Here is a 25,463-nt window from a genome sequence, read left to right as displayed (position 1 = left end):
AATTGTTGACATTTCCAAAATAAATTTAACATATAATTAATTTCAGGTAAACAAATATGAACAAACAAAAATCTATTACCTCCTTTTTCAAACGAAAAGAGCCAGAAAATGACGCAACACCCGACGAAAATAATCCAGTGAATGAAGATACCCCTACCCGGACACATAATCATGAAGAAGGTCCATCGATTATTGATATTGACAATGTGGATATTAATTCTTTATAACGTGATCCAGGGTTACGTCCTCCAATATGGGCTTATCCAATTGGAAAACGAAATGAAATAAGACGTGCTTATATTAAATTGGGGCCTTATCAACCTCAATTGGCAGAATATCCATTTTCAGGGCCTACAAAGCATCGTCGCCGATTTCAATCTACTTGGTTTGCTAAGTTTCCAGATTGGTTGGAATATTCACCTTCTAAAGATGCTGCATTTTGTCTACCTTGTTTTCTGTTTACTGAAACACCAAATTCTCGGGTAAAATCTTTTACTTTGACCGGATTCAAAAATTGGAAAAAAGTCAATGACGGGAAACGTTTTGGGTTCCTTGCTCATATTGGAGAAGGTCCATGTACAACTCATCGAAATGCGGTTCAATTATACAGGACTCTTCCTAAGAAAAAAGCAAAGATTCGTAATGTTTTTTACAAACAAAGTGAAATGCAAATCAAGCAAAATCGATTGCGTTTAAAGGCCTCTATCGATGTCCTCCGCTTGTTGACTACACAATCTTGTCCTTTAAGAGGTCACAATGAAACAAATAATTCTGAGAATCAAGGAAACTATCTTGAATTCAGAAAGGTGTTGGCTGCATATAATAAAGATGTTTCCAAAGCTATACGACAAGCTCCTTATAATGCCAAATATACTGCTCCCTCGATTCAAAAAGAGATTCTCCATATTATTTCAAATAAGGTTCGCAACTATATTAGAGAAGAAATTGGTAACTCTAAATTTTGTATTATAGTTGATGAGGCTCGAGATGAATCTAAAAGAGAGCAAATGGGTCTTGTTTTAAGGTTTGTTGACAAATATGGAACAATTAGGGAGCGATTTTTTGACCTTATACGAGTTTCCGATACCACGGCAGCAACACTTAAAAGAGAATTGTGTTCAGTTCTTGCTCGACATAATTTATCTGTTGAAAATATTCGAGGGCAAGGATATGATGGTGCTAGTAACATGAGAGGTGAGTGGAATGGTTTGCAAGCATTATTTCTTTCTGATTGTCCATATGCTTATTATGTCCATTGTTTTGCTCATCGTTTACAATTAGCATTGGTTGCCGCATCTAGAGATGTTAGAGTAATACATCAGTTTTTTTCAAATTTGACTTTCATTATCAATGTCATCGTTTCATCTCCTAAACGTGTTGACCAATTGCAATCCATCAAATCTGATGAAATAAAAAGGCTATTATCTATTGGTGAAATAGACAGTGGTAGAGGAGCTAATCAGACTAGTACTTTAAAAAGAGCTGGAGATACACGTTGGGGTTCACATCTTTACTCTATTCGTAGCTTGATGAAAATGTTTGATGCAACAGTGTTAGTACTTGAACACATCTCGAATGATAAGTCTTGTAATTCTTCTCAACGTGGGGATGTTGATGCTGCTTTAGATCTAATGATTTCCTTTGATTTTGTGTTCATTTCCCATTTAATGGAAGAAATTTTGGAAATTGCTAATGTTCTATGTCAAGCGTTACAACAAAAGTCCCAAGATATTGCCAGTGCTGTGAAATTAGTGTCTACAAATCATGCACTAATTCAGGAAATAAGAGAAAATGGATGGGAAAGTTTTTTAGAGTCGGTGGTATTATTTTGTCACCAACATGATATTTTAATACCTGATATGAATTCTCCTTATATAGCTCGTAGGGGTCGAGCTCGTCATCAACAAGATCGAGTTACAATGAATCATTTTTATCGAGTTGAAATATTTTTAGGTGCAATTGACAAACAATTACAAGATCTAAATCACAGATTTAATGATGACGCTTTAGAGCTCTTAACTTTATCATCTTTGTTAGAGCCCAAAGACGGATTTAAAAATTTTGATCTTGAGAAGGTTTGCTTGGTTGCAGAAAAGTTTTACCCCATGGATTTTACGGAGCAAGAAAGGTACAATTTGAGGTATCAATTGCAACACTTTTTTTGTGAAGCAAAAACTGAGCCTAGTTTGACTCGTCATTCTACCTTGGAGGAATTTTGCGAACACTTGGCAAAAACAGGAAAATCAAATGTATACTTTTTATTTGATAGACTAATACGTCTAGTTTTGACCCTTCCTGTCTCCACAGCTACCACTGAAAGAGCATTTTCAGCAATGAAGATCATGAAAACAAGACTACGTAACAAGATGGAGGATGAGTTTTTGGCAGATAGTTTAGTTATTTCCATTGAAAGGAAGATTTCTAAGTCATTTAGTACTAAGTCAATAATTGATGATTTCAAATTATTAAAAGAAAGACGAGCCTTACTTTAATAGTGTGCTGAAGAAATAGATTGTGACATTTGTATGAGAAATAATTAGATTGTGACACTTGCATTTTTTTTTAATTGTTTGGTAATATTTATTATATTTAGTATTCTTATACTCCTTGTTATTATTTTTTTAGACGTATACTTATGCTAGATATTATTGGCCCCCGAAAGAAAAGATTTCAAGATCCGCCACTGTTTAGAGAGAAAACGTGGTCTAGCCCAAGACGGAGGTGGCCAAAAGTAAACCGACAAGCCCGAGTTAGAAAATAAAAGACAATCCCTAAAGATACCCTCATCCAAATAGCTAGGCCTCAGCAATCTAACGAGGGGTGGAACTAAGTCGTTGAAACTAATCCTCCCTCGGTCAAACTAAATTAATAAACACTTAACCAAACTAAATACTAGTAAAGAGGCAAGCCAAGGTCGAACCCAAAGGAACAGTTTTTGTTAAAGCGCTATCAATTATGCGCCTAAGCTAGGTCGAAGACAAAGATAATAGGAGAACACAAACAACTAACAAACAAAGAAACAAAACAAATAAAGCACTAGGAACGGGGATCAACAAGTAAGCATGACAATTGTAACAACTCGTAAATACATGCAAGTCAATGGTTGTGAAGACTAATGGCAAGCTCAATCAAAAGAGTTCGACAAGCTGTCTCTTAGAGGTCAAACTAGCGTAAAATACGAGAGACTCTAACTAGGAGCATCACTAATCAAGCTCAATCGACAATTGCAATTCCTAAATCAATGGTCCGTATCATTAGAAACTACAATGCAATCTAGCATAATTCTCAAGGCCTATCGAATTACACACATGCAAACTTCCATTAATCGATTTAATTTCAACAATTAATCAACATAATCTCCAAATTAAGTACAATCAATCAATCATACAAGTTTCACCCTATCCCTAGCCAAACAACTACTCAAACATCATCATCTAGCCACAAACAACTACAGAAATCAAGAATCATAAAAAATGATTAACAATTACACTAATCAAAGATCAAATCATTAAAATCAAACCAAACAAACTAGAATATTAAACAAAGCAATAAAATGAGATAGAGTTAGAAATGCTCATTGATAATAGAGAAGATCTTCAACACAATTGTCACCATTGAATCTTCAATCTCTCAACCACCATTGAAATTCCTCACTTTCTCTCTCTAAAATCTACTCCTAAACAAACCCTAAAACTAGAGAGAAAAGCTCTCAACTAAGCTAAAATAATGATCAAAATCTAAAATGAAACTTGTTGCAAAAATTGGGTTCAAAAGGGTATTTATAAGAGGCGCGAAACAAAGAAGAGCGAAGCCGGAACCCGCAGAGGCGCGCCCGCGCAGCAGACTGCGCGCCCGCGCAAGGGGGCTGCGCGCCCGCACTATTCTGGGTTTCTTCGGATCTTCTCACAGCTTCGTACATCCGCTAAGGTCTTCAAATGGAAGCGCGATATGATGATGATGAACACTAAGAGTGCTAGTCCTAAAAAGCACTTGACAGTGGGTTCAACACCCCATCTTCATAAAAGCACGGCTTGATCAGAGCGCAAGAGCTAAAACTTGTAGAATCCACTTCCTTGCATCTTGAGCTTTCTAATTGCCATGAGCTTGTTCCAAAAGCATCTTCCACCTTAGTAAATCACCAATATTAAGACCCGGACCTCGTACAATACCTACAACCACGAAAATAGAGCAAATAAAGGAGAAAGGACTAGAAAAACCATTTAAATGCATAAAAGCTACAAAATGAGAGAGAAAAGGTAAAACCAAGAGTAAAAGCATAAAACTAAGCATTTATTAAGCATGAAAGCCATGAAAAGAAGGTGAAAACAACATAAATGCTCATCAAATGGGTGCCATTTATGACACCCATCTGTAGGCGCCGCTCGAAGTGCGCCTACGTTAAAGCATGTTGTGAATATGCTTGACACTGATAGGAAGTGGGAATTGACATATACGATTAGGAACACAGAAAGTAGGGAACCGTCAACAAGTTTTTAAGGAACTTGTAAACCTTTCACGGATCATAAAAGGCAACCATGATTAAGGGACAACGATAGGCAATAACGATTAACCCCTAAAGGTTACACCCATTCATAATCCATGAGATTACTAACTCCATATGGTTTGGAACCACGAAAGGAGGATCGGGGATGATGGTACGAAGTGAGTCATGGAGTCACATTCGCCCGTATTGGCCTCTACTCGATTCTTATAGTGAAAAGTGATTCCTACGATCTCAAAGGCATACAAACAAAATATTCAATTCGCTCCAAACTATTATTAAGCTAAATTGGTTTAATATTAATGCAACATATTATTCTAAAATATTGTGATCACTTGATTAAACAACAAGATTAAAAAGGAACCTAAACCGGTTGTCCAAATTATCTTATTAGGCGTGATTTTCAATTACATATTCCCTTTAAACATGCAATATGGTGATCATAAAAAATATAATAGAATAAACATTAATATTGGAAGCAATTTAACAATAAATTGTTAGCCAAATCAAATAATAATAATAATCTAATCATGATGCTAGCAATATAAAAATTAAAATAAGAGTAATTAAATTAATTAATTACTCACATTCTTTGCGTTCCTTTAAATTGCTACATCATGAATAAACGGTTAGTAACTTCAAGTAAAATATAAATCAAATTGAAAAAATTAAATTAAATAAAAATTAGAGTTGATTTAGTCCAAACCCTCAGTCAATTATACCTTTCACGACTTGGTTTAAGTATAGAACTTTGGGTATTGTATGAACTCCTTGGAGTGCTTAAGGAAGGAATGAAAGAATAGGGAGGCTAGTGTTTAGGCTAAAGAGGGAGAAGAGAATTATTTGATGACCAACCTTATTGATGATTGAAAAAAGGGGAGATATGAATTCTATTTATAGAGAAAAAAGAAGGGTCGAAAAAACAAGATAAGATCCGAATTAAATCGGAATAAAACTCGATAGACTGCAGTTTTTGCGGTTTTTGTTTTTATCATATCTTTTGATCCAAAAATCGAAATAAGATAAATAAGATATCGTTGGAAAGCTCATGAAGTCTTCTTTATAACCCAATTAAAATCAGATTAAAATATTTTGTTGAATAAAATATATGACCGAAATAGTGAGACGGTGTTAGTTTTGGATAGAGTTTGATATTTCATTCATATCTTTTCTTTTATAGCTCGGAATTGATATTATAATAAATCATTGGAAAGATAATTTAGAGGGATATCCAACCATCTAATATTTGGATAAAAACTATGAGGCACGAAAATAATATATGTCTATCTTTGAACATCTTTCAATTCGAATAGAATTAGGACTTTTAAAAAGAAAAGTTTTATTCAATTTCAAACTCTTTAATCTTATTTTTTTAAAAAGGATAATTAAGATCTTTTAGAAACTTATAGAAGCTTCTAATTAATCCTAATTGATTTAGGGATAGGATTAAAGCTTTTGGACCCTCCACATGATCATTGGGTCATAGGTAAGGTGGGCTTAGGTTCGATTTGGACTCAGTACAATATTTTAGTCATAACTTATTCGTTATCACTCGGATTTGGGCTTATAATATATCCTTGGAAAGCTCTTTTAAAGACTCATCTAACTATTCAATAATTGGACCCAGATTATGGACCAAAATAAACTAGAATTTACGTTTTTATAAAAAGGACACGAAATGAATGATTTTAAAGGACACGAAATGAATTATTTTGGGTTTAAAGGCACAAAAAGTGGAAAATAAGTTATGGTGAGGGGAAATGGGATAGGAATTGGGTTGGTTTATGAAATTGAAATATGGATTGAAGCACTCCAAGATTAAATACTCAACCCGACTAATAATGGCGGTAAAAGGTTGTTCATCATCGAGTTTGGTTTTGGGGAGACATTTTTAGGTGTCTGTCTACACCATCACAATCTCAGGGCACCTATTTTCTCTCCGAAACAATAAATCATCAGGATAATACCATTCAGTATTATAGGCATGGAAACGGTCCTTAGGGAACACAATGCAATTTCCTCGAAACCTAACCTTTCAGCATCAACAAAGTAGCAATTATCAAAGGTCACTAATAGTATTTGGTCTCCCAAACTATCAACCTTATCCCACTCACGCAGCTCAAAATCAAATCACAATCCAATTTTCAAGCATAAATTAAGTTAAAAACCTCAAATTTTTCATTAACATACTACATTTCTTAAACATAGAAGCTATCCTATAATATCATGTATCAATCAAACACATAAAATCCGATATACAGAGTAAAATAGATTGAAAAATAGAAAAGCCAGAATCCAAAATAAAGAGCAAAGATAGAAATACCCTCGAACGGTACGCCACAAGATCTTAGAAGGAGCACGGAAATGAATGGGACATGAGAAGGTTTAGTGTTAATCCTCTTACGAAGAAAACTAAGGCACTTCACCTTTTGCCTAACAAGACCACCAGAAAGTGCGATCTCTTCGCAACGAACCATAACAACACTCTACCCAGTAAGTAGCTCCTTTGCAACAATGGAGGCTAGATGCCCCAACATGTGGTGTCGGGCATCGGCGACCACTCTCTTTGCCATTACTCCTGAACCAGACACTAAAATCAAAATTCACATTTATGATATTGAATAATATGAACAATGATTAAAATTACAGAAAATTGTAGTGCAAATTCCAAGAAGATCTGGTTGCGTTGAGGAAAGACCTTGAGAAGGATCTGGTGCAACCCCCCTCAATAAACCCTTGGATCTATAAAGCAAATAAAAAACCCCAATTTAACCATTTTTTCTCTAAGATTGATGGAGGAGAGGAGAGAAGGACTGAGTACAAAATGAGAGAAAGAGGTGAATGACGGGGAGGAGAGGAGAGGAGAAAGAGAGGGAGTGAATGACAGCTATTAGGTGAAACCCTAATAAAAAGCCAAGTAATGGGCTCCTCTTTCAATTGGGCCAAGTTTGGGCATTTGTATCGGGCACAATACGCATGTTACGTGTAATATAGTATTTGTAACGGGTAAAATAGTGTCCGTTACGAATACTTATTTATTTGTAACGGGCACTAATTTATTCGTTACAAATACATACGTATTCGTAACAGACACCATTTCAACCGTTACAAATAAGTAAGTATTCGTAATGGACACTATTTCGCCCGTTACGAATATCTTAATTATAATGGGCAAAGCTTTACCCGTTACAAATAGCCTATTACGAATGAGATTTTTTCCACTAGTGGCTAGTGGAGGCCCATCCCCTGTTGCCCAACAACACGGTATTATGTTTTTATAGTGTTGGCCCCCTTAAAATATTCAGATTTGTGTGTAAATGTTGACTAATATGCTATAGATTGGCGGTAATTATGGTCTTATTGTGGAATCGAAACATATGTCTTAGGATCGATCCATACTACCTTTATCCTTCAATTTTTTTCTTTAAAAATTCAAATTAGTATTACCTTTTTTTTCTTTTTTTTTTAAGGGAAATGGTACTCTTAAATTATATTAAAACAAGGATAAAATATCCATAGTTACATAAGATGAGACCTATTTGGATAATGATTATCCCACACTTGCTCAGTACTAAAGGAAATAAATCTAGAAAAATGATGAACAACTGAGTTTCCCTCTCTTTTGACATGAGACCAAAAATCTGACATAAAAGCATTACAACCCTACAAAATATCCCCAGGGATTGAATCAAGATCAGTGAAGAACAAGGCACCTCTCGAGAGGCGTTTAATGAGTAACTGACTGTTAGATTCGAGGATGATGCTGCCAAGTCCACGCTGCGTTCCTAGCTTGAGTGCAAAATCGATTGCCTTGGCTTCAACAATCTCAAAAGGATAGTTAGCTCAAACTCTTCTCGGCCTAGAAAAGACCACCTTGCCAGTACAGTCTTAAGCAACTACACCCAAGCCTACCCACCCATCCTCTGCTAATGAAGCATCAGTGTTGAGCTTGATGGTACCTTTCAGGTGGTGCAATCCACCTCTTTTGGATTGAAGGAGGCTTCGGCCCTGTTGCTTTGTGTATGCAAGCTGAATATTTCTCAAGTTCAACCGTCCACCTACCCACCCTTTCTAATAGTACAAAGTTGGGAGTTACCTTATTTTTTAAAACTTTCAAATTTTGCTCGTGCCAAATGCACCAAGATAAAAGTACTCCCCTCTGTACCACTTTCGAATGAAGCTCCCTCCACGACTCCACAAGATCACACATATTATTTTCCTCATTCCGTTGCACCATAGCTTCACAGCCATTCTCCTGCAAGAGCTCTTATACTCTGAAGCAATCGAAAAGAGCATGCTCCATTGTCTCCTCCTCCTGGAACCACGAACAAGTATCCATATCAGTCATGTGTCGCGTATGCAGTAGCTTCCTCACTGGAAGGGTCCTTGTACAAGATCTCCACAGAAAATTTCTAGCCTTAGGAAAGACATCAAGCTTCAAAATGTCCATAAAGGCTCTATGAAAGTCATGCAAGTTGCAGCCCTTTCCTAACATGTAAGAGGCGTTCACTGAATATTCACCATCCATCGAAATTGCCCACGTAATTTCGTTATGTTGATGCCGCTAGCTTAAAAGAATAGAAAGAATACACTTCACATCCCTCTTATCAAAAATTTCCTCTCTTATATCCGTTCTCCATTCCATTCGATCCAAATCAATAATATTATTGACATTCTCAACGTCAACTCCCTCTCGAGTAGTAACAAAGCGACCTTCTCCATCAGCTAACCAAGGATCACCCTAAATACTTATGTTTGTGCCATCTCCTACACACCAAATGTACCCTTCTATTACTAGCACTGTAGAGATACACACTCTCCTCCATGAATAGTTATTGGAGTAGCCTAGTTTTGCCTCCAAGAAAGTAGAATTGGGGGTAGTATTTTGCTCTCATCACTGTAACACCCCCAAATCTCCCTCTACGGAAATACTAGTATACTACATGTAATTATACCGTAGAGATAGACTTGGGCGTATTACCACCGCGTGATTACGCAAGGCTACGCAAAATACTTAACTCAATAACAAAACTTGCAGCAGAAACTCAACTTTCTTTTATTAATACTTATAAAAATAGTAACATTGTTATGAGTACTCAAAATAAAGACAAGACCAACATTCCTAAACTAGGTGAAGCAAATCCCTAGACTCCCATATGCTCATTCATGACTCCACCTGAAAATAGTCAACACTGGTTACCATTACGGTAAACAGGGTGAACCAAAACAAATAAGAAATACGGATTAGCAAATTATGCTAAGTACGATAAGTGCGAGATAGTGTAAACCCAATTTATTTGCAAACATGCTTTTAAAACCAATTCCAATAATTAATCCAATAAATTCAAAACTCGTTATTCCAAAACCGATTCCAATGATTCAGTATTCAAAATAATAGTTAATAAAACCAATTCCTTTATTAAGAACCAATTCCTTTTAACCAATTCCCCACCCAAGTGTTCACACCCCCCCAAGCTAGTCTCCTTATGTTACAAGGTTATTCTTGAGGAAAGACCCGGTCATACAAAGTCCAAGGTCTTATTAATAAACCAAATCCGCATAGTGGGATTACTAACATGCTTATAAAGCATTAATAATAATAATTCAATGGTTCAATAAATCCTTCTTAATATTCAATAGTTCCAATATAATTCAAAATCCTTTTTAATAATTCCACATGCTTTCAAAATCAAACCTTGTAAATAAATACTTGAGAATAAAATCTCATATTAATAACTTTTCAAAATCAACAACTCTTCCTTGAAAAATCTTTCTTTAATTCAACAAACCTTTTAAAATCAATTCATTTATTTAAACACGATAAGTAATCCAAACCATTCAAAACATGATTTAAAACTCAATCATTCAAAATACTTTTATTAAAATCAATACCTTCAAATATAATTTATTTCAAAATAATAATTCAAATCAATTTAATTCAATCACCAATCAAATCATGTAAAACATGTTATTCAAACCAATCACTTTCAAAGGTATCTAGCCACCTAAACGTACCTTGATCTTTGCTAGAAAAACCACACAAAAAGAACCTCAAGAACCTTGATCAAACACACCCTACAAATTAAATAAATATAACCTTAATCAATATAAGGTTAACAAATAAATAAAAACCCCCAACTATATGTACATGAACCTTTTAAATTAATTTCTCATAAACCCCATTAAAAATCTGATTTTATATAATTAAAAATACTCATAATAATTATTTATAAATTCCCCATTAATAATAATAATAATAATAATAATAATAATAATAATAATAATAATAATAATAATAATAATAATAATAATAATAATAATAATAATAATAATAATAATTGAATAAGAGAAGAGAAAAAGAAAAGATAAGAAACCAAGGAAAAGAGAAGAATTGGATTTGCGTTGGAAAGAATAGGCAGAACTTGCAGAGGCTATAACTCCTTTGATATAAATTCTAATTGGGTGATTCTTGAGCCTAAACTCAAGGATGTTTTGAGAGGAACAATCTTGTGTCAAATGTCAATACCCTAAAAACGGACCAAAAGTGCCCGAAAATTGGCTTCAAAGATAAACGAGATGATTTGTCTAAAATTGAGGAGAAGAAAAGAAGAGAATTGATGTGAAGAATGTGAGAGGTATGAAGGGGTATTTATAGGCTAGCTCGTGCAAGAATTATGGCAAGAGAATGTGGGAAGAATTATGGCAAGTAGGGTTTATGGGATTACTTGGAGAAGTGAGTAAAAGAATTAAGGAAAGTTTGGATATTAAGGTGATTATGTATACTTGAATATGGAAGGTATGTATGTCATGAAAAATAATAAGGAAATTAGAATTACTTAGGGAATAATGAATGGCAAGAAAATATGATGATTAGATATTAAAAAGATGGAGAATTAGAATTAAGGAAAATAAGAGATTTTAGGAGATAATTAAAAATATAATTTTACCAATTAAATTCCCCCAAAATAATTCAATAAGGCTGAAAATATTGAGCTTACCATAGCTCAATTTTTCGGACTCCTATAAATATATTTAGGAAGATTTTGCTCTATTTTTAAGGAAATAAAATAATTGTGTAAATAATATAGAATAATTAATTAACTAAATACCAATTATTCACCAACAAAATAACTAAGAAAAATCATATTTCCTACACATAGGAAATCCGAGATTCCTAGCTAATTAATGGGAATTTTCGGACATATTAATTCATTATTAAAATATAGTTTTTGCCTTAAATAAAATATTCAAAATATATAAATAATCCGGTTTTCAAAAATGATTTTGGCGCCAAAATTCAAATATTATTTTGGCTCCAAATAATAAATTTACTAAAATACCCTTTTTATAAAATACTTCTTAATTAATTAATTAGAAAATACGTATGAAAATACGGGGTATTACATCACCCTCCCTAATAGTGACTCAGGTCTGCGAATGAGTCTCCAGGCTTGACTCCCCAACTATGCATCATTAAAGACACTTAAGTCCTTGAAACCCAAATCCCCCAGGCATTTCGGTGTGCACATCTTCTCCCAACTCAACCAATGACGAGTGCCACTTTGATCCCACCAAAATCTCGCCATAGGCGATTTGATACTTTAGATGACATGCTCCGAAATTTTGTATACCCCCATAAGGTATGTGGGTATAGCTTGAATCACATATTTTAGAAGTACTTCCTTCCCAGCTCTAGATAAAAATTTTTCCTTCCAACCCTGTAATTTCTTCCATATTCTATCAAGGAGAGCTCTAAAAACCTTTTTTTTTTTTTTTTTTGTCAACAATCGTGGGAATGCCTAGATATTTCTCATATCTATCCACCAGTATCCATTGAATTTCCACTCTCCCACGTGTACCACGCACCTTCATATCCCAAGTCTCTAAGTTCACAGTCATTTACAACATTTTGGAAACCCTTCATCTCCCTTCTTACTCTATTCGACCCTCCCTCCTTATCACCATAATTTAGGATCTCGTTAAAGTAACCCCCAAAACAATGGGAATGTTAGTATCCTCATCACAAACAAATATAATCAAATTCCAATTCTTGTATTTCTCCTCCTCCTTTGACCAACCATACAGACCTACAAATCTCCACATCACATCATTCTTCTTTATGTCTCCACAAATGTGATTATGTGAGAATGACACAATAGCGTAATCTATCCCTTCCCTCCACAACATACATAAGCCGTCACTCTTCTTCCCTACTGGAAACACCAAAAGCATTTGTGAAACCCAACCGATGTTTAAGGTTCTCTACAATATTCTTCTTCATCACTATGGTTTCCGCCAAGAATACAATGTCGGGGGCATATTTTCTACTCCACTTTTGGAGCTCTTGAACTGACTTAGGGTTGGCCATACCCTTGTAGTTCCAACATAAAATATTCATTGAGCTTGGCGGGGCGGCTCATAGACAACCTCTGCCACCCACAAACCAGAAAATTCACCATCAACAATCAATTTCTTCTCCCCTCCCCTCCTTCAAATTGCACTTATTTATTTCCCTCCCCCTCTTCCCTAAAACACTCTCTCCCTCAACACTCATATGATGAGTATCAAACGAGTCAGCACTCCTTTCAAGCTTTCTAAACCCCTTTTATGCCCCTCCTTTTTAGCAGTAAAAACAAAAGAGTTGCATTTTGATATCTCTAGAGAAGCATTACCTCTACTCGCAGGGTCGCAGCAAACTCCTGATTTCCACCACACACAAGTACCACACCTTTCCCCCTTGACTCTATCTCCAAAGTAATGTCCAGTATACGCTCCTCCTCTTCCCCTTCAATCTTCTCACTCTTTTCATTCTCCTTCTCAAGTTCTTTTGTGACAAAGAGTTGTTTGCGAGATGCCAGAACCGCCTCAATCTCCTCTACCTCCTTTAATCTTCCTTTTCTTGGTGAAGCTCTCAACCATCTTCCCCACCCTAATTTCTAGTTCTTGCTTTCCTCTGACACAAGACAACAGTCTTTCTCGACACGCCCTATGTTATCACACGCTAAACATAAGAAAGGCAACCGCTCATACACGAATTCCACATAAACAATTTTCCCTGCTTCGTCCAGAAGTCACTAAAATCGCCGCAAAGACTTAGTAACGTTAATCGCACCTCTTAATCGATCAAGACCCAACACATCCTCCTCCAGTTCCACCAATTTGCCCCAATTTGCAATCACTTCTTTCACCTACCTCTATTTCTTTCAGAATAATCATTTTTTTTATCACAGCACCACGACCCCCCCTACATCACACGCTCTCGATCCCTCCAATGAAAGAATTGAAAATCGTAAAGGTTTGCACCCTATTAATTTTTATCACCCCCAACGGTTATCTTACCTGATGTAGGAGGTTAACAAACACGTGTCATCACGTGATAGGTCTGATTTTTGTATAAAATAAATAAATAATTTTTTAAAAAAATTAAAACCCTAACCCCCACCCCAACAGGTGGCATCCCCTGCCACCTTTGGAGGTGGCAGCCCTTGCCTCCTCTGACCCCCTTCCCCTCCCCTGTCCATTTTCGACAACCATTCTCCGCTCCTTCTGTTGCCTTGGTGGGCGGTTGATGTGGCCACCACTCTGGTGGTTACACATCTTCTCTCCAACTCTCCCCAACCCCAAACAACGCAACCCATCCCCTCTCCCTAGCCCCGACTACCTGAAAACACCCACCTGGCCTCCAATTCCCGCAGCCCTAAACCGTCCAAAACGAAACCCCTTTCCCTAAAACGGCCACAAAACCGACCATTAATGGCCAAAATCGGCCGGTAAAGGGTTGAAATTAACCATTCAACCCTAAAACCAGCCAATTTCGGCCATTTGTGGCCAATTTTGGTGGTTGTTTTTGGGAGAGGGGGATTTTTTTGGTGGGGAAACTGTCATTTAGGGCTGGGGTAGATTTTCCGGTAGTCGTGGGTTAGGAAGGGAGTGTGCGTGCATCTGAGGTGAGGCAGGGGTTGGGCTGTGCTGCGTTTCCGGTAATAGTGGTGTGGTGGCTGTGTTAGTTTTAATTTTTTTATTATCTCTTTTTTTTTTCAATCAGATAAATATTGACACGTGTGCAAATAAAAAGCCAACACACAAATGTTAAACCTGCTTAACTGGTTGCAAGTCATTTGGGTGCAATAAGAGCGGATTGGGTACAAGTTGAAATTAATAAAAAATAAATGAAAATTAGGATAAAATATTAACGGATAAAACAAAGTTGGGATTAATCATAACAATTTTTTCCTCATATTTTTGGGCTTTAATATTTAATTTTACTTCTTCCCTCTTTATTACATGGACAAAATCACATGGTAACCAAAAAGCTATATCCCTCTTTTTTTCTTTTGTTTTTTCCTTCGTGATTCACATTTTCCACTAATCTTATGACTTTTTTTTGTCTTGATTTTTTATACTAAACACAATCATTATATGTCCACTTTATTTTCTCCTTTAAAATCGTGAAATACTACAAACATATTACTTAATTTATAAAGAAATGACGGAATACTTTAATTTATTATCATTAGAGAAAACAGTTCTTATTAGTGTAAAAAAATAAATAAATAAATAAATAAATAAATAAATAAATAAAAGAGTGACCATCTAATTTTCAGGACCATTGACATATGGTGTAAACTCATGTTAACGATTAGTATACAAGATTTATGCGTATTTGATGCATGTTTTAGGTTTACTACGTACTTCTTCTATTTTTTAATTATTGCACCACTTTTTTTTTTTAAGAAATTTTCACAAAAATTGCACCATATCAATTTTAAGAAAACAAAACATCAAAATTTTTCACAAAAATTGCACCATATCAACTCTCTCTCTCTCTCTCTCTCTAAATTTTTTTTTTTAACACATAAACGACGATATATATATTAAGTAAAAGGTTTTACAATACAAACAAAAAGCCTCGCACCGTTAACAAAATTAGAGGCAATAATACTAAGAACTATAATCGGCCTCAAGATATAAACAAAATCAGAGGACCAATACTTAAACCAACAAACAGTACCTAGCCGAAAAGCAAATAAAAATAAGATAATACTATGAATATAAGTAGAGTTTGGTAAGTAGAAAATAGTAGTGAGATCATGCTGCACGTATGGCAACAATAGCAGCTTGTTCCTCCTCATAGATCAACCTTGCTCTCTCTGGGCATACCATGTGAAGAGTGTGACCAACACTCATATCCAAACCAAAGGCAGCAAGCTCATGTGCCACAACATTGTTGTTTCTTTTAACATGTGTAATGTCAAAGACATCAAAATATTTGATAGTTTCTTCAATATCCTTGATCACACAAGCCAATTCATGGTTGACATTTTTACCAGGTGAGTTAAGCATAACCTGCAGAGATAAAGCATCCACCTCTAACTCAACCTCCTTCATTTTCATCCCCTTAACCATTGCTAGACCCTCTCTGACCGCCAGCAACTCAGACGCAAATGCTGTAACAACATTATACTTGCTTGAAAAGCCCATAATCCAAGTACCATCATCCTTTCTTACGACACCTCCTCCTGCAGCGACATTAATTGAGACCCAAGCGCCATCCGTGTTGATTTTAACCCACCCTTGAGGGGGAGGGTTCCAAGTCTTCAACACCCTCGAGCTGCTTGGTAAACCAGATGATATAGCTTTGCCCTGCATAATGTGATTAGTACATTGATAATCCACAATAAATCTGCTAAACACTACCCTTGAATTGAACATTTTAAGGTCAAAAACAGCAGTGTTTCTATGCTTCCATATGTGCCAAAGAGTAATTGTAAAAGTCATCCTCCAATGGCTATTAAAATCGAGATTATAATTGAGCCAAACCATCCAATCCACACTATAGAAAAGCTGGAAATTAAAACCTGTTGGAAGTGGAATTTTTGCAAAAATATCCTTCCAAAGTATGGATGAAGAAAAGCAGTCTCTGAATAAGTGTAGATGCGACTCATTATAGAGATTACATCGAGCACAAACTGGTGAGATTATGGGGAGAATGACAGCCAATTTCTCAGCTACATGCAAAATACTATGAAGAATATTCCAAAGCAACATCTTATACTTTGCCGGGACATTAATTTTCCAAAGAGATTTCCAAGACTTAAAAAATGAAAAATTAACATATGAGGGAGAGATGAGAGCATGATAGGAAGTTTTAATGGTGATTTCACCAGATTTAGCAGCTGGCCAACAAATAAAGTCATCACAGTTTGAAAATAAGGAAAAAGGAGTAGCCAGAATTTCAGAAATTAGAGAGGTGGGCAAAAAATCTTTTATTTCATCAAGAAACCATTCACCATTTACAATTATGTCCTTAACCATCCAATGAACCATAGAAGGAGGAACATCACAATTTATAAGAAGATGAATTGGTCCCGTACTTACCCAATAATGATACCACAAAGAGGTTGAAGCTCCATTTCCAATTCCAATCCTTAAACCCGAAGCTAAAAGCTGTCTACCCTTAAGAATATCTCTCCAAATTTGAGATTGAGATGGCTTCGGGACACAACTAAAAAAAGCAGAATGCTTCAAGTATCTCTCATTGAAAATCCTAACCCAAAGCTTCGAGGGATTATTTAAAAGGGTCCAACCTAGCTTTGAAATAAAACAAGTATTCCAATCCCTAAGTCTCCTAATCCCTAACCCACCCGCAGCAAAGGCATAGTAACAAATTTCCACCCAAGCCTAGGCCTATAATGCACATTGTCAACCTTATTCCAGAGAAAATTCCTACATCTTTGCTCAAGTTTATCTAAAACAGAAAAGGGAATAAGATTGGTTTGCATATGATAAATTGGATAGGAATTTAAAACTGATTTGATCAAGGTGCATCTTCCTGCCAAATTCAACAGTTTAGCTTGCCATCCTTTGATTCTATCCATGGTCTTATCTAAGAGTCCAAAATAATAAGAGGCTTTAAGCTTATTAGGACTAATCTCAATTCCCAAATATTTACCAAATGAGGTTGAACATTTGAAGCCAAAAAAATGAGCAGTATGTGATCTAATAGCATGATTCATCTTGGAGGGAAAAATCATAGAAGACTTAGATTGATTAATTCTCAAACCTGACAATTCCCCAAATTGATTTAGAATGTTCATCATTTCCTTAACATTATCAATGGAAGAATTGTCAAACAAAAAAACATCATCGGCATAGAAGATATGAGACATGAAAATCGAAGATGTAATTTTAATAAGTTTCCAAAGGCCAGCCTTAACATGATTTTCAATCATGATAGACAATCTCTCTAAACATAAGACAAATATGTACGAGGAGAGGGGATCACCTTGCCTAATACCACGACTAGGAGTAAAAAAATCACAAATTTCCCCATTCCATAAAACCGCAATCTTTGGAGAACAAATGCAATTCAAAATCAGCTTGCTTAAGTCTACAGGAAAACCAAAAAAATTCAAAGTATCCTCAATGAAAGCCCATTCTAGACTATCATAAGCCTTGGTGAGATCAAGTTTAAGAGCACAAATGTTTTTGCCTTTTTTTGCCTTCTTAAAAATGTGAGTAATCTCCTTAACCACTATGACATTATCCTCAATACCACGACCAGGAATAAAACTTGATTGAAGAGGATTAATGATATTAGAGAGGAAAGGCTTTACCCTATTCGAAATTAGCTTGGTGATTAATTTATAACTAGTATTACACAAGCCAATGGGTCTAAATTCTGAAATTTTTGAATGATTCTCAACCTTAGGGATCAAGGCAATATAAGATTGATTGATATCCTTAGGAATTGCACTAGTCTGAAAACAATCAGTAACAAAATTATAAATGGAATGACCTAGCTCCAACCAAAAATGTTGATAGAACCTCGGTTGCACACCATCAGGTCCAGGACATTTCATCGGGTTCATACTGAAAAATACATTCCTTTACTTCATCAAAGGATGGACATCTAGACATAGCAATCCTATTGGAATCAGTAAGAATACAATTGGCTTCAAAATTGAGATTAAAGGAAAGAGATTGGACACGTGATTTAAAGATATCCATAAAATATTCTGTTGCTAATTTTTTTAAATCACCACAATCTTTTATCCAATTATCATTGCTATCTTTTAATGCCAAAATTTTTCCTCGACTTTTTTAAATTTTGGCTAAAATATGAAAATATTTAGTATTATGATCCGCATATTTTCGCCAATTAATACCTTCTTTTTGCGCCCATATAATTCTTTCCTTCTTATGAATGCTCTCTAAATCTAGCAACAGCTCTTTCTCAAGATTAATTAAGAAATTAGAATTATTATAGGCTAAATATTTCTGGATACCATCTAAACGAGCTAAAATCTTTTTTTTTTTTGTCCTTTTTTAAACTACCAAAAATATTAGAATTCCAAGATTTAATGCTACTGCTAAAATTGCTCAAACCTTGAACTAACAAAATTATCATTAGCTAAAGTCCAATTATTAACAAAACAATCAGCAAAAGCAGGATGTTCAATCCAAACTTCCTTGCATCTTAAAGGGAAGGGGCCCTTTACTGAAGGATTAGTCATATCAACAAGGAGGGGACAATGATCAGAATAATTAGTGAGTTAGATGATAAACCTTAGTATGAGGGAAGAGATCGAGCCAAGACAAGCTAGTGAGAGCCCTATCCAATCTTTGCCGAATAAGCGCTCCATCTTTTCTTGTATTAGTCCAGGTATACGGAGCTCCATGAAATCCCATATCAACCAATCCAGCTTTATCCGTGAAAGCCTTAAAATCCTTGCATTGACCATGACGAAACAACCTTCCTCCAGATTTTTCAAATTGTTTTGTGACTTCATTAAGATCCCCTAAAAGCAACCAAGGAGTGTCCTCAGGAGGGATGGAGTCTTTCATCCTTTGCCAATCAATATGCCTCTCCTTAAAGATACTAGATGCATGCATACCGGTGATCACCACCTCCGGGGAGTCATTGCGAAAATGGAATAATCCATGAAACAAATTACCTTTGTCAGTGAAGAAAAGAAGATCCACCCCCGATTTCCATAGAATCCAAACTCCCTCACGAGAACCATTAGAATCAATTGCTTTGAAATCATCAAACCCTAGCCTTGCTGAAATATTCCTAGCACGAGTGGAATTAGCCTTAGTTTCCAAGAAAATAAAAATATTGGGATGGTGGGAGTCCACAATATCTTTTGCATGAGGAACAAACTCCTCATTATTCGCACCCCTAACGTTCCAAACAATTATTTTCATGTTTAAAGCTGGAATGGAACGATTTAGGGTGGTTTTTGAACCATCATTCGGGAAGAGTTGAACTGGAATTGGGATGAAGTAATTGTCCCAATCCTTCCAGTACTCCGATGCTTGCATTGGACCCACATCCTCCAGCTTGATCGGTGTTAACAGAAATGGAATCTCCTTTACCTCGTTCTGCCGAAGGAAGTAACTCACCTGAATTTGCACTCCCACCACCTCCTCCTTGGTTACGTACATGGCTATACGGCGACACGGAACTTCGATGTTGTGACCTTGAGTTACGAACACCAAGGGAACGACCTCCATTTTTCTTGGTAAGGGCAAACCCTCGTGCACCATTAATTGAGGGCGAATTGGCTGCTCCTCCTTCCTTCTGAGAGAATCCAGAAGCTTCAAGGCTCCCTCCAACTCCGTTGGGGGGGATGGATAACGACAAATTGTGGTCGGAGGAGACATGAAGTGACTGACTCTCTTCTCCGGGAATAAACTCAGGAGCTGCTGACTTGCATTCGGATTGCGCCTCCTCGCATAATCCATCAACAGAGTGTCTATTGCTCCGAATTTGGGAATCCCTAACGTCACTCGTTCCATCTGAGGGGATGATGGAGGGGGTGATTTCCATTTCTGATATTTCACTATCGGCATCACCTCCCTTGCTTCCCAAGGTTTGAGGTAAGTTTTCCTCGGGGAAGATGGAGTTTTCTGGTTTGGATTTGGGGGAGGAACACGGTTGTTGTTGCTTTCCATTTGGTGGTACTGTAGCATGCAAAATATGGGATGAAATTTGTGAGATAGTGACTTGATCTGTGTTAGGACAAATAGAAGGTATTTGTAGAGAAGGAATGTGAAGAGAAGGCAACACATCAGAAGGAATAGAGGTGTCATCAATTGCCATAGATGACACTTGTAAAGGCATATCTGTTGCATGTTGACAATGGATGTTTGAAGATGGCAAAAGATTTTCTTCTGGTGAAAAAGAAAGAACAGAAGTATCACTTGATTTTTGCACAGTGTTTGAAGAGGATTTTAAGAGTTTTTTGTGATTTTCAAGGGCCCCCCCATCCACCACATTCTTTTTTTTCCATTTTGAAATGGAATTTGGATGACCTCCTTTTTTATCTGGACGAATTGATTTAATTGGACTTGATTTAGCTTGGACTATATTAGTCGTAACACTTGATTTTTTTGTATTTCCTCCTATTTGAGACCACGGTCCATGGACCATATTCATCCAAACTATCAATATCCAATTCCCTATTAGGATAGTGGGCCGGCCCACTAGAAACATCTTTTTGGACTGACTGAGCGAACTCCATAGAAGATTGGACCGTAGTCTTAGAAGATTGGCCCACCTCCTTTGTTGAAATTAGGCTTGAAAAAACAGAGTTTTCATCCTTTTTCTTATTCAAATTAGGTGTCACCTCTATTGAGTCTGAAGGAGATACCTGCTGCTTCCCTTTAACGCTAGCATGATTGACAACATTACATCTTGCCGCTTCATGACCAATTCTGCCGCAAGTGAAGCAAAGAGAAGAAAGATTCTCATAAACAACCTGCTGCCACGCGCCGCCAACCCAAACCTTAGTAACTAATGGTGCTTGCAAATCAATTTCCACACAAACTCTAGCATATCGACCTCTAGTAAGTTTATCCGTTGCATAATCCACCCTGATTGGCTTTGCAACCACACTTGCTATTTCAAACAAGGCTGCTTTATCATAGTATTCCCCAGGTAGTTCCGGGAATCGTATCCATACTGCCATTGACTCAAAAGAGGAGAAATTTGGACGAAAATTTGGTCTCCATTGAGTTAACATGAGGTAATGATCAAATATAAACCAAGGTCCTCCAAAAATAGCCCTCTCATAATCATCCTGTAAAGAGAATCTGAAAAAGAAGATACTTTTTCCAAGATCGATTGTTTCAAGATTACCTTTTATCTTCCACATGATATGCGCCCTTTTAGACATAAATTCTTGCCTGACATTAATACCAACAGCCTTTCCCATCAAGGTCATTGACCATGGTTGTCTCAACCTAGCTAGAGTGTCTTTAGAAAATTGAACCGCAAGATTACCTTCCGGAGCTATGTCTTCATGATCCTCCCATTCTTTTGATGAAATAACAATCTTACGAGCTTGGTCGAACCATTGAGAAGAGGTAGCTACTACCTCCCTAAAGCTTAAATTATTTCTTAAACTAGCTGTGACTATTACTAAAGTACTAATACCTTTAGAAGAAGGGGATTCCCCCTCCATTAGAGGGGAATATTTGTGAAATTTTGAGGAAAAAACAAAGACTAGAACTTTCTCTCACTAGAACTTTCTCTCACTAGAAACTTCTTAGCTAACTCATTAATCACAAACATTCTCTCTCTCTAAAATTGTGCCCAATTTATATGGTCTGATGATAATTAAAAAACGGAAAAAATATATATCATTTTACTACATTTTAAGACGATATATATGTTAGTTCATGCCATGCACAAGATTTTTAGGGTAAATTCTATCAAAAAATCTTACGTGGACCTGGTCCACAATAATATTATTGTGGACATAAGGTTTATACATACATAACTGGCATTATATTCAACATATTTATCCCTAATTTTAATACAGTAACCTTATTATTAATATAGTAACCTTTTTAAAAATTTGTGTGACCTTTAATGTTATTATGAACTTAAAGTACGACACTATGTTGAATAGTGACCTAATTTTATCATATTGATCTTTATTATTCATATTGACCATTATATTAAAAGTTTCATTAAAAAAATTAACCTCTTATAGCTTTTATAATGTCACATTAACTTTTATTTCAACATAATAACCTTTGTTTATAATATAGTGACCTTTATTTTTTATTAATAAAACAATCATATTGTCTCTAATGTTAGTACTTGGTCCACACTAAATTAGTTTGAACTAGGTTCATTTAAGAATTTGTAAAATTCTATTAAATTAGTTTGATTAATTAATAGTGTTATTGAACTAAACATAAATCATGATCTTAACTTGATGAAAAAAATCTTTATTTGATTCAATTTTATGTATTTGTTAATTTAGATTTTATTTCAAGATGTGTGATGACTTTTTATTAATGAATTGATTTTGTTAAAAAAAAAAAAAAAACATAAATCATGATTATACATAAACTTAAAAATAGACGTATCATGTTTAGTTTTGATCGTTAATATATAGTATTCTAAATGATAAGTTTACACTTTTTTTTTTGACAGTAATAAGTTTACATTTGTGACATGTCTGCTGCATTTACTATTATTTGCGCACATAATTTTTGCACAATATTGAAGTAGATTAAATTTTGTATTTCTAATAAGTGCAATCATGTCAACATAATACGACAATTCAACTAATTTAAATTTGAGAAGGTATTGTGTTAGTTCGGACTAATGAAATGCGGATTTTTGATATCCTCTAATGGCTGGATGATATCGTCCAATGACTGGATGATATCCTCTACTAATTGGATGATATTCTTTATTAGCTATATGATATCCTTTCTTTGCTGGATGATATTTCTACTGCCTTGATGATATCCTCCATTGGATGGATGATATCATATATAGTCAATAGAGGATATCATCCAACCATGGTATCATTACTATCATATAACGAATAGAGGATATCATCCGACCAATAAAGGATATCATAGACACAGTCATAAATGATATCATATAGCCAATAGAGGATATCATCCAACCATGATATCATATAGCTAATAGAGGATATCATCCAGCCAATATAGGTTATAATCCGGCCAGTAGAACTATCATCCAACCATTAGAGGATGTGTATAGTATAAATTATTGTAGGATATAAATTATTTGATGGAGGATATGTATAACTTGTTTGAGGATATGTATAACAATAGCGGAACCTCCATTTAACATCTCGTACTAAAGGTCATGGGTATAACATAACTTCCTCATTTCTCAACCAAAATACATGCATATATGTTATCAAAATGCTCACAATTCAACATAAAATAATATGGGACAATCAATTTCAACAATTATATATCATGTAAGCAAGCCCCAATTTGATTTTTTGGGCATTTTTTGAAAAATTCGAGAACCTCAAGCAATAAAACTTTCTCACTCTTCCGCCATGGATGACCTCGCTCCTCTTTGCCGTAACCACCACGAACTTTTCATCAGGTGGAAACTTGTTATTCAACGCAAGAAGATGGCGATGATACCTTCTCGACTGAAGAAACATTGCCGCACCCGTGTTTAAATTTATTATATTATAAAATATTAGCATAAATAAAGTCTAAAAATTGATTTCATTCCTAAAAAAAAAGTCTAAAAATTGATTTCTGATGCTTGTGATACATTACCTTTAACAATACCATAATTCAACACTTAAGCACTTTGTAATAATAATAATAATAATAATAATAATAATAATAATAATAATAATAATAATAATAATAATAATAATAATAATAATAATAATAATAATAATAATAATAATAATAATAATAATAATAATAATAATAATAATAATAATAATAATAATAATAATAATAATAATAATAATAATAATAATAATAATAATAATAATAATAATAATAATAATAATAATAATAATAATAATAATAATAATAATAATAATAATAATAATAATAATAATAATAATAATAATAATAATAATAATAATAATAATAATAATAATAATAATAAAAAATAATAAATAATAATAAAAATAAAAAATAAAAATAAAAACACTTAAGCGATTGTATGAAATTCAATTTACTAATATTTACTGAGTACATTATTTGATAGGAAAAATTGCCAAAAACAATACAAGCCCATTCTTTTTAATAATACAACCTTTTGATTATTCTATAATAATACAAACTTTAGGAGCTGTTCATTTTAAACAAGACAAAATTGAATTTTCGGTGGGTTTTTAGGTGGGAGAAGGGGAGGGGATAATCCCCCATTCCTCGTCCCTGCCACTAAAAACTCATCCCCTCCCCTTTCCTAACCTTAAAATCCAACGAAAATTCAATTTTGTCTTATTTAAAATGAACACTCCCTAAAGGTTGTATTATTACAAAATAATCCAAAGGTTGTATTATTAAAAAAATAACCAACTAAAAATTGTATTATTTTTAGCAATTTTTCCGATTTGATAAGAATCGATTTGTTAAGAAAACAATGACATCTACCTGCCTAAAAAATTATGTAACACATCAAGTCCCCTTGTTGTATAGCTTTAACCATTAATTAATACGATAACTTATTTTGAAAGGTTCCAAGCGAAAATACCAATTGTTTCAAATTTATATGATCTTATCTTAGCTTATTAGACCCGAGTATTTCTTACTCTATATACTCCCTCTGTGTTTTTTTTAAGTGTTACACTTTTCATTTTCGGCCGTGTTTTTTTAAGTGTTACACTTCCTTTTTTGGCAAAAAGCTACATTAAAATATTATATCTTTTTCCTCTCATGGTCCCCACCAAACCCACTGTTACTTTTTTATTATATTTTTCCTCTCACATTCATTACTTTTCAATATACTATTAACCTCACTATCTTTATTTTACAATTTTTTAATATTCTAACTACCCCAAGTACCTCTTATTTTATTTAAGTCAATTAAATTGTGTAAAATTATGTGTCGGTCAAACTGTAACACTTAAAAAAAAACATGGAGGGAGTATTGCTTTTAAATCCCTTTCTCTATCCTTTAAAAGTATGAGGTATCTATGAA

General features: G+C 34.8%; 1 protein-coding gene across 1 annotated transcript; it reads left to right on the top strand.

Annotated features, from left to right (window-relative positions):
• The first annotated feature begins 56 nt into the window (after positions 1-56).
• LOC145630162 (uncharacterized) lies at positions 57-2,492 on the top strand. The gene is made up of 2 exons (XM_081682413.1): positions 57-180; positions 238-2,492. The coding sequence occupies exons 1-2, from the start codon at positions 57-59 to the stop codon at positions 2,490-2,492; spliced, it is 2,379 nt and encodes a 792-aa protein (XP_081538539.1).
• The last annotated feature ends 22,971 nt before the right edge of the window (positions 2,493-25,463 follow it).

The sequence above is a fragment of the Chenopodium album genome, chromosome 1 (assembly GCF_948465745.1).
Source record: "Chenopodium album chromosome 1, dcCheAlbu1.1, whole genome shotgun sequence".
NCBI lineage: Eukaryota > Viridiplantae > Streptophyta > Magnoliopsida > Caryophyllales > Amaranthaceae > Chenopodium > Chenopodium album.
This window is presented reverse-complemented; position numbering and strand designations above follow the sequence as displayed.

What these genes read in the sequence shown, in the direction of transcription:
- LOC145630162 (XM_081682413.1), top strand. Translation starts at nt 57, where the DNA reads ATGAACAAACAAAAATCTATTACCTCCTTTTTCAAACGAAAAGAGCCA. An exon ending in GACACATAATCATGAAGAAG is followed by an intron (nt 181 to 237) that starts GTCCATCGATTA and finishes AACGTGATCCAG; the next exon opens with GGTTACGTCCTCCAATATGG.